General features: G+C 42.4%; 1 protein-coding gene across 1 annotated transcript; it reads right to left on the bottom strand.

Moving 5' to 3' along the window:
* Window positions 1–1,561: 1,561 nt before the first annotated feature.
* Window positions 1,562–2,522, bottom strand: LOC120458808 (rutC family protein UK114). Its single transcript, XM_039646604.2, has 3 exons — window positions 2,346–2,522; window positions 2,025–2,254; window positions 1,562–1,755 (listed from the first exon to the last, which is right to left on the bottom strand). The coding sequence occupies exons 1-3, from the start codon at window positions 2,408–2,410 to the stop codon at window positions 1,634–1,636; spliced, it is 417 nt and encodes a 138-aa protein (XP_039502538.1). The 5' UTR covers window positions 2,411–2,522; the 3' UTR covers window positions 1,562–1,633.
* Window positions 2,523–11,041: the final 8,519 nt, after the last annotated feature.

The raw sequence follows: 11,041 nt of genomic DNA, 5'->3' as shown, positions 1-11,041 counted from the left end.
AAGTTTGCTGTAGTCCGCTGTGAATGTCAGTGTTTCAAAATGACAGCCCTAAAAGTATGCTGCTTGAAAATATGCGCTGACTACTATTTTGTTCAATTTTAAATTTCTTAATGCAGCGAAATATAGTTGGATCTCCAAAATGGGATTATATTAAATACTTGTAAATAAGTTTTTAGGCCGGTTAAAATCTATAGTTTTTCTTATCAGCGAAATTCCCGCTTTGATTGCGAAAAGAGTGAAAGCTCAGATGAAGAACTAATTACCCTGCGACAAGGTCTCGGCATTCGGTTAATAATTTAATTATGACAACTTGCAACAGGCGAAAAACAGATGTAAGCGGATATCCAGCGATGGCTACCGCATGTGGCTTTCTTAATTGCCCATTGAGACCCATCGAGACCCACTGCCTTCCTTGGCCGATAAGCAAATTGGCAAAAATGTACGACAGAATTGCGAGTTTAATTTGGGCATAAACCTTTGAGCCGTGCGTGTAAATTATGCGTACTTTCACCGCTCCGGAGGATCAGAGGATCGGAGGAGCCCTTTGGGGCTTCATTTGTCGTGCGTCGAAATTAATTAGCCGCACTTCAAGTTCCCTTCTGCGTAGGTGTTCCTCAGTTGTCGTCAGCCGCATTTTTTATGAACGACTGTATGTTTGGCTGATGCGCCGCGAATTAATTACACATTAAAGGGGCACAGACACAGGCAACATCACCATGGATGTTGCGCGCTGCATTATCACAAAGATGCTGAAAAATGAATGGTAAGCCAGTGTGGAAGGCAGTTGGGGAAATAGTCGCAGTCGCTGCAATATAATAAACCACCATATAATCGTGCCCCATCGCAACCACTCATATTCACACCAGGCACTCGCTGCAACAAGGACAATAAATCATCTAAAGACAGCCGAGTGCAGACAAATTCACGGAGATTTAAATAAAAATCAAAACAAATGCTAGACAAAACACGAGTCCGGGAGTAGGGAGTAGGAGTTCGTAAAAGGCGAAAAGAGCCTGAAAGGCAGCCGCATCAATATGGAGCATACACTTGAAAGAACTGGGGTGGCAAAAAAAGAACTGGATATTTTCATTCGTGTAACTATAACTGCATACACAGATAATAATTTTATGGCTAAAACTGACGCTTATTTTATGGAAGTGTATGGATAGTGTCCAACAACAGCAACCACAGCTCAAAGTCGGCATTATGAATAACTTTTATATTTGAATGTGAAATAATCGCTTTGTCTGAGCGGCTACCGTTAGCAACATGCTGCTCTCGCAAGTGTTGCTGCAGTGGCTGCTGTTGCTACCATTGATTTATGCAGCAACATTTGATGAAATATAATACAAAAGGCGCACAGCAGCCGCAGCAACAACAAAGATAAATTGCCGCACGCTAAATTGTAAGCTATATAAGGTTTAAATGCAAAGTGTGTTGTCCGTAGCCCGTTGCGCGTTGCATGTTGCATGTTGTTGCTCGCCGCTTGGCTGCTGCATGTTGCAACAAATGTTGCTCGGCATTTATGGCTTCATTTGACAACAGTATTGAAATTACTACATTTTCCAGCGCTTTTCCTACTCTTCTTTATTCATTTGCTCCTACTTTCTCACAATTTACTGGGCATTTGTTGCTATTGCACGGTTTTCGTCTCGACGGATCCCGTCAAGGCGATGCACTCGATCTCCACCAGAGCATCCATTGGTAGCTTGGCCACCTGGAAACAGCTGCGGGCCGGAAAATCCTTGTTAAACACTGGAACGGCAGATAAGAAACATAACCCATATACATATGGGGTTCTTGTTGTTAATATAGTATAGCTGTCATAAAGTTTTTACAGTAAACAATAAATGGGTGATAAGGCGCTAACGATGCCGATTGCCTTATCAGGCGATTGCGATCAAAAGGCTGGTATACAGTAGGTATTGCCATATAAACGAATTTTATAAATGTGGCTAAGTATTTAGAAAAAGCTAACCAAAAGTATATGTTATATGACTATTTGCAACGTACTTAGTACTTACCACGCTTGTAGACCTCGTTGACGGCCCCGAAGTCGTTGAGATCCTTCAGGAACACAGTGTTCTTGACGACTTTGTCCACTCCTGAATCGGCCGCCTTCAGAACAGCCTCCAGATTCTCGAGGGCCTTTTCCGCTTGCTCCGTGGGTCCACCGGGAACCAACTGCATGGTGTCCTTGTCCAGACCCAGACATCCGGACACATACACAGTGCGATCGGCCACCACAGCCTGGCTATGGGATTATGCATGTAAATGACAATGAAATTTAAATAGGAGGTGGTGGCTCTATCAGTTTTCATGTGTTTGCCTTTTCCTCTTCTTACTTGTAGGGAGCCACTGGCTTGGCGGCATTGGCAGTGCTAATAAGTTTCCTCACAATCGTCGACATTTTGATCTCGGAAACGATACTATATACTGGATACTGACAAAAAGTAAAGCCGATTGGAGCTGCTAAAAGTGAACTGATCGAAAGCTTTGACTTGCGTTCTACAACTGGCTGTTGCTATCAGCTTTTGCTTTTCACAAGCTCATTCGTCTTTTTCCGCGCAAGCAGGTGCCGTCGGCTGATTTGTTTAACAGCTGTTTGATGGATCTGTTATTGAGATGTTAAGTGCGGCAAATTAAATGGCTATTCTGTTCAAAATGTAAATCGTTAGGTTTAATTTTTTAGTTATTATTTATATGTTGGTTATAAAACAAAAATTTTGATTTCAATAGAAGATCATTCCACAGCACTGAAATTTGTTTAACAGCTGTTTGATGGATCTGTTATTGAGATGTTAAGTGCGGCAAATTAAATGGCTATTCTGTTCAAAATGTAAATCGTTAGGTTTAATTTTTTAGTTATTATTTATATGTTGGTTATAAAACAAAAATTTTGATTTCAATAGAAGATCATTCCACAGCACTGAAATTTGTTTAACAGCTGTTTGATGGATCTGTTATTGAGATGTTAAGTGCGGCAAATTAAATGGCTTCTCTGTTCAAAATGTTAAACCTTTGGTTTAATTTTTTAGTTATTATTTATATGTTGGTTATAAAACAAAAATTTTGATTGCAATAGAAGATCATTCCACAGCACTCAAATACTTTTGTTTTGTTTAAGCTTTGCGCGAAACCCTACAGTACAATTAACTTGGCTCAGCTTCTTTAATATCTTAATTAACATTTTTCTCCGGAATTTTTAATTCCCGATCTTCGGAAATTTGGGTCGCACCCGCTTTCTCTAGCTGGCAGACTTTGCTTTTGGCCAGCCGATATTTGATTTAACGCCATGAAAAATGCATGCCATGTCACTTAGCCACGCCCATCTGGGCCGCCCTGACTAATTATTTATTATTTGGCAATTGCTGTCTGTCAGTCGCTGTCAGCCGGGCCAAAAAGGTAAAAAGAAAGCCTGACCGAAAGGTTCCCGTTTCAGAATCTTTACGCATGCCAAAAGTACCGATAAAAGAAAACACTCTGTAATTACATACCCGAAGAAGATGGGGAAGATCCTGAAATGTAGCAAAGGGTCTTAATCCCAGATTGAAAGCTGCACCCAACCCCAACATGTAGCATGCAGCGTAGGTGCAACCTCAGAGCAAAGAGAACACGCCCAGCAAAACGCCGCCTCAAGATTGATTGCAGACGGTTTGTTGTTCCTGTAGCTCGAGCACTGAAAAAAAAAAACACTTTCTACGTTTTCAATAAACCAATAATATTATATTCTTAAAATACTGGTAATACGAGAGTTAAACAAAATATATTTTCTGCTGAATTCTATATTTAAAATTAAATGCATATTATACCGTTTGCTTAGAAATGGATCTCTTCTAAATTTAATATTTAGCATGTATCCTTCTTTTGTGGATGAACTCTTAGAAATAAGCCAGATGCTGTGAACTCAAAAAAACATGTTTTTTCAGTGAACTCCCGCTGGTGCAGCTGGTGCATCCCACGAAGTTGCAACTGATCGCTGAAAGAAATTTCTTTCGGCTGCCTCTGCCCGAAGCATTTTGATGTCGCATTATAGTGCATTAATTACTTTATGATCCACTTTATGGGCATAAAATATGCAAGTTCCAAAATCGGAAAAAATTCATATTTCAAAAGAGGCATCTTCGTGGGTGTTGCAGGGGTTTTTGTGTTTCTCTTTGTCGAGAGTCAACAAAATCGACATTGATATTAATTAGCCGCAGCCCGGCATTGATTTATACACACAATTTACTTTGTTTAATGACGGCCTCTGGCCTGGGCAAACAATTTTACATGAAATGCTTTAATAAATAAAGCTCTAAATATGCCAAACGGCAACGAGAAGATGCCATATAATTACCGGCCAAATAACAAATTGCCTCTGCCCTGAGTTGCAGCAATGCAAAGGTGTGCATTAAGAAAGGGCCACACCAGAACCAGATTTCGAGTCCCATCTCAAACCCTCAAGGATCCCAGAACACTGCAGATATCAGATATGGGAGCAAGTTGCTCGATATTTATGGCACTTGTTGGAGGAGTTGCGAGGCCTCCATCCCTTGGAATGCCCCATGTCGATGTTATTGCAGGTGCGGATTTTTGACTAAGGGAGGGTAAATGTTCATTTCAGGGTTCACGAACCTAGCTTAGGATAATTTCAATAAAAACGTAACTAATTATATTGGTTATGCAAGTATCAAGGCAATCATAAAGGCATTGAGTACTGCTTATCTTATTTTATAACCGGTGAAAGCATTTTTTTTAAGACCTTTTTTTTAAGGAAACTCAAAGATCTATAATTGGACTGTTTGATAAAAATACCGCACCTGAAAACAAATGATTCTCCAGTTGCGATCCAATCAACTTTCCCTTTCCACTTGACATACTCCTGCAGATGGCTCCCCATCATTTTGTGGCTGCCATTTTTTATTGGCTCAAATAACTTCATTTGTTTAAGGCTTTATTGGAGCGCCGCTGGCTAAAAACGATGCTGGGACAGGTCTTTCCATGGCGCAAATTACAACGATTTCTCAGACGACCAAGGCGACCAAGGAGCTGCGGCTACCGTCAGTCTGGTTATGGGCCAGTCTGGTTATTGGATACTCTATAATTTGCATGTGATTTTTATGGCTTGCTCGATTTTCATGCTAAGTTATTTGATTTTAATTTGCTGCGTAATTGCCGGGCTTCGACGTCAGCTTGACCAGATGGAGATGCAGGAGGAGCACCGCCAACTGGTAGCCACGTTGTCTAGGTCCACCTTCCTGCCCATTAACCGGCAGATTTATGTTTATGGCACTATTGACGCGACTAATCCAAAACACCATGTTGGGCTACTCAATTTCTCAGAATCGGAGTGGAAGCAGTTTATCCCAAAGGGGGTGGACCGAATCGAGGCTCAAGGACGATCCGCGAAGAAAAAGTAAAGAACCCAGTAATTAGCATGGCAATTGTAAGGAATCCAAATACGAAATATGTGGGCTATATATTAGTCCTACCAAGGGGAGTTGTGGTCTTAATGATGTTTGAATCTGTCGTATTAGAAAATGTATACTACATTTTAGAGCTGAATATATGAGAAAAGATTACAGACAAGTATAACCTTAAAGCTTTTTTAACTTGATAAAATCGCCCATTAAACAAGAGAGAACGCTATAGTCGAGTTCCCCGACTATCTGATACCCGTTACTCAGCTAGTGGAAGTGCGGAGGAGAGTCTTTAACACTGAAAGTTTTTTGGCAAATCGATAGAAATGTACAAGACCAATACAAAAATGAAAAAATATCAAAACATTTTTCAAAAGTGTGGCCGTGGCAGCTTTCGGCGTTTTGTGGGCGTTAGAGTGGGCGTGGCAAAACGTTTTTTGGCAAATCGATAGAAATTTACAAAACCAATACAAAAATGAAAAAAATCAAAACATTTTTCAAAAGTGTGGGCGTGGTGGTTTTGGGCGGCTTTTGGGCGTTAGAGTGGGCGTGGCAACATGAATCGACAAGCCTGCGCTGCGTCTATGTCTCTGGAGTCGGTATGCTTAATCTCAACTTTCTAGCTTTTGTAGTTCCCTAGATTTCGACGTTCATACGGACGGACAGACGGACATGGCCAGATTGACTCGGCTATTGATCCTGATTCTGCCTGTTACATACTTTTCAACGAATCTAGTATACGAGTAACGAGTATAAAAATGTAAGTTCCAGTGCAGTTAGAAACCATATTGCATGGCTTTCTAATATTGCCTTGCACCTTGCCGTTCATTTTGGGCTTTTTTCGTGATATAATATTTTAATGGTGTTCATAGTTAGGTTTACCATTACGTTGAACATAGTGTCATAAGATACACAAATAAACCAAGCCATAAACAATTCCTTATGTGAGTGCTTTTGCTTGTGAATTTCCCATCCCCACTGCTACCTTTCTATTGGCTTTTTACCAAGTTTACCAAGTCATTTCGAACCGCTCATATCCACAACGCCCACGTTGGAAGATCTGTCAGAGGTGCCTCTCTACCGGCTTTAATTACCGTCCCGATTCCGCCTCCCGTTTTGCGCCGATCACTGGCGCTCCAAAGGCCGAAACTCCACAGGATATGGCCAACGGAGTTGACATGCAACTGCCAAAACGCTGCTCAGGAAAATGTTACTTGGTCGCGCAAGTGAAAATTGCACTTTTAGTGTGTGCGCTGCATTTTCGTTAATTTGCAATGCAAAATAGCTGCACGATCCCGATCCCGCTCCAGATCCACATCCACGGGCCGAGGCACACGCCCTAAACGCCACAAATGAAAACTAATGATTTTCACTTTATAACTGCGATGGGAGGGCAAGTGGAGGGCAAGTGGGGTTGGCTCACGCAAAACTCGCCGCACGGAAGCGAATGGGATTGCGGACTACGGGTTGAGTTGCTCTGGGCTTGCATGGAAAATTTGAAATTTAATCGCTGGCAATTAATTTGGTCCAAATGCAGTGAAAAGCGTTTCACAGAAGCGTGCGGGGAGGGGGGCGTAGTGGGTGGGGCTAGGACTGGCGCCCCCACAGTTGCAGCAGCTGCACCGCCCGCTGAGCGTCGAGGTGGGTCAGTCGCATGTCCACCTGTATCGATTGGGAGCAGCCGCCGCCACGGGAGCCGATACACTTAAAATAAAACTACGTGACATGCAAGAATTTATCCCCTATTAAGAAATCAGGGGTAGATTGTAAAGCCAATAAACATTTTTTGATTTATTTATATTTTGTTTAAAGGTCGTGGTTAGTTTCGAAATATTTTTTTTCTAAGACTACCATTGTATTTAATTTTATTTAGTAATTCAATTTTCCCTCGGTGCACCGCAGCTCAGTTGGAGCGGCCTCTGTGTGGTCCACGGGGTCCATCGGATCTCAGGTCTTGAGTCTCTAGTCTACCCAGCTCGATGACAAACGAACGTTCAGCATTCAGCATGCAGCACTCGGCACCGGACATTCAACATTGGGCATCCAGTATACAACATCCAACTTCCAGCATTCGACATTTGGCAAGTGGTCAACCGCTCAACGTCGCAGTCGGTGGGCAGGAAAATTGAAAAATTAACAAGTATGAAATGTGCAATTAAGGTAGGCTAGTCCCGTCCCCCACATTACCAGTGGGTAATTCGAGCCGCTGCCCAATCCCTACATCTCCGCGAATCGCCTCGGAAGTTCAGGAAAGTGAGGATGACAACGACATGGACAACGATGTCTACACCTGAGCTGCTGCTGCTGCTGCTGCTGCTGCTGCTGCTGCTGCTGCTGCTGCTGCACCTCCGACTCGAATCGAACCAGCAGCAGCAGCGAGCAAGAGGCGAATTATTAATCTACTTTTAATTGCAGCCACCCGGAGGAGCTTCTTAGCTTCTTAGCTTTTTAGCTTCGGCACTAGGTACTTGTTGTGGCACTTAGCTCCACCCCGAGATCAGACACCATTGATAAATGTGTGCCAATTGTGAAATAAATGTTTGCCTGCCTGAGTCCTTTGATTCGGCTGCTGGCCCCTCCTGCTCCCTAATTGAATTATTGGCAGGGGCAAATTTGTGGCAGACACATATTCATATTCACATTCTCATTCAGTAAGGTGGGCGTGGCAGCCTGCCTTATTGATTGTTGTTTGCTCAAAGGCGGAGTGGGTTTGAGCCACTAATAATATTGGGGCAGGAGGAGCGTGGAGACGCGTGCGAGATTTAAAATCTGGAAAAAGACTTTAATGGCCGTTACAGTTTTTTGAGATTTAAAAGCGATTCTGTAGCTCTAGAATTCTCAGTGGTGAAATATTCAGAATGATTTATTTGTCGTTATTATTATTGGTTCTTAAATATATTATTTCTTCTAAGAAAAGAGAGATACCTGTTACTTGCTTTTTCTTAACAAACAGATTTCCCAACTGATTCCAGGAATAACTAATTGGTTGCCACATCACGTGTGGCCCACCTGGGTGAAAACCATTAGTCGGTACCACTCGTACCAGCCCAACAGATTGCATCACATGACCCAGTTCGATCATATTTTCGAACACAAATATTGACTTATTTTTGCCATTTTACTGGCTTTTCACCCACTTTGCCTTTGGCCTCGACATGATCTCGTCCGGCAAAATGGCACACTTGGAGTCGGTCGGAGCTGTAGTTTCCAACTGGGAAATGCAATTGCAGCAAATTGGCCAGCAACAGAAGTGCAACATGGCAAAAACAACAAAACAACCACAATAACCAACAAGGTACAACGAGGTCAGACTAGGGCGATGGCGATGGCGATGGCGTCGATGTCGATGGGTCCATGGGATGCGAGTCGCCAGTTGTTGCTCCTCCTGGCCATGTTTACCCTAATGTCAACTCATATAGTCCGCGGTGGGAGGAAGGCGGTGCTGGTTTTGGCCTACTTGGCGGCCAAGAAGCAGGCACACTGAGAAAATATTTTATGGTGCCTAATATTTTAACTAAAATGATGCTTACATAAAATTATAGTTTAGCTATAACCATAGCAGCTACCATATAGCCAAAAGGGACGACTTCAATTGTCAAAAGCATCGAGCACCAAAAACTAAGTTTATATTCGCATTATAGGAGGAGGTGTCACTGAGCAAACGGACACCAACTATTCATTTGGTTCTCTTCTTCTCAATTTGGCAGTCTGGCCAAAATGCTATAAACTTGACCATAAATACAACAATTGAATGGGCCGCAACTGAAGGACAGAACAAATGTATATGGATGCGAGTCGGATGGGTGTGAGTATCGAGGGCGTTGCCGGAGTGGAGCTGTTGTGGAGTTGTGGTCTCATTTCATGGAACCCGTCCCCGCCCAACTCCCCCTCGATGACCAATTGATAACAGCCAAAATAAAGGGAAACTCCGAGCTCTGAAGGCGACATGCATCTGCAGTTGTGCCCAAGTATCTCCTCTCCGCCTTCACCAGCCTCACCAGCCTCTTGTAGCTGTCACTGAGTGCAGAAAAAGAAAACGACGGAAAAAATTCATTAAATTGAAAAAAGGGTACCAAGTGCAAAAGGTTACAGGTAGAGCCAACACACAAAACAAACCAAAAAACAAACGAACCGAGGTAAGGGATAAAAAACACAATAAGCGAATTGAAATTATTGCTTCGATGGCGGAAGATTTCATGCTCTTACCAGGAAAATTAGAAAATGAAATTATTTTTTTTGAGCACAAGAAATTTGTTGTTTCTTATGTTAGAAACTAAAAGCAATACTTAAGCAACTGCGATTTTTGGAATCTATTTGGATGGTAAATCCATATTACCGGAATAGCAAGCCCGATTCAAGTTGACCCAAAACAACAAAGCCAGCAGCAGTGAAACACCAAGAAACACCAACGAAACCGAGAAATAAATCTGACAAAAGTTTTCCAGTCGCAGCTTTGACTTCAGAATGCCCCGATGTCCAATGTCCGATGCCCGATGATGAAGTGATTTCCAGGGGCGGGGGCTCCGGTTTTTTCCCAAGGGGCAGAGCTTCAGAGGGTCTGAAGTTGGGGAGGGCAACTTGCAACTTGCAACTTGAAGACGGTGGAGCGACTTTAATGCGCACGCGCTGCCTGCCACTTAACGAGCGGCGGCCAGAAGGAAAGAAAGCTCCTGCTGCCTTCGAGGGCGTTGTAAGATCTCCTCGATGGCTGTGAAAAAAGGAAAAAAAGTCGAAAAAAAGGGAAAAAGAGGTGACAAAGTCACGAAATTCTTGTCAATTTTCAACTACAGACCAATTTGTTTGTCTTCTCCCAGTTGCAACAAAACAGGACAAAAAAAAAAAAGAAACGAACCGCAAGGAAACTAGGAAAAAAGCATCGTGACAAATCAAGCTACCAAAATTGGAAGCCAACTCCGCGGTTAGAAGACTCTGGAGTTGGGTGCCCCGAGGCAATCGACCCATATTAATAACTTTTTCCCAGCCCAATTCTTAGCAATTCTTCTCTCAGCTGCCTCCGTCTTCCGCACAGTTTTCTCACATGGCCGATTTTGGTCGGCCATAAGGCCAAATGAAATTGTCTTGGCTAAGTGATTTCCCCAGTTCCCGGCCATATATAGGCGATTGATTGCTCCACTAAGCGACGATTCTTGCACAAGGCGGCAAAACACACTTGGATCTTCGATGTGCTTTTGGGATCAATCCTTCGACCATATCAACAAAATAATTTGTGCAACACTTGCGGCACAATAAATTTCAATTACAAACGGTTTAAGACACTTTTACTGCCACCAGAATTTGATTTTGATGTAATGGTTACTGCTCAAGTGAGGGAGGTGTGAATGTATATGGTTTTTTTTTACCAAATATGGCCAAAACCACTGTTGGGCCCAGACTTCACAAACAAATATTTGGAATGTTTCGTACAGAGGAAAATAAACTTAGTTTATGCTATATTGGTTTTTATATACCATACAAATATACTATTTCCTATCGTTAATACTAAATATAAATAAAGTGGACATCGAAAACACAATTTTTGTACTTAGTAACGTTTAGAAGCTCTTTAAAAGAAAATTCATATTTTTTGCAGTGATCATTGCGATTGCTCGAGTGAAATATTTTTTAGAAAGTCCCCAACC

This window comes from Drosophila santomea, chromosome 2L, assembly GCF_016746245.2.
Source record: "Drosophila santomea strain STO CAGO 1482 chromosome 2L, Prin_Dsan_1.1, whole genome shotgun sequence".
NCBI lineage: Eukaryota > Metazoa > Arthropoda > Insecta > Diptera > Drosophilidae > Drosophila > Drosophila santomea.
Note: the sequence above shows the minus strand (reverse complement) of the source record. Positions and strands in the feature narration are given on the sequence as shown.

Coding starts and splice junctions, on each gene's coding strand:
- LOC120458808 (XM_039646604.2), bottom strand. CDS start 2,410: ATGTCGACGATTGTGAGGAAACTTATTAGCACTGCCAATGCCGCCAAG. Junction 2,255..2,345: donor AAGCCAGTGGCTCCCTACAA/GTAAGAAGAGGA, acceptor ATAATCCCATAG/CCAGGCTGTGGTGGCCGATC. Junction 1,756..2,024: donor CAACGAGGTCTACAAGCGTG/GTAAGTACTAAG, acceptor CTGCCGTTCCAG/TGTTTAACAAGGATTTTCCG.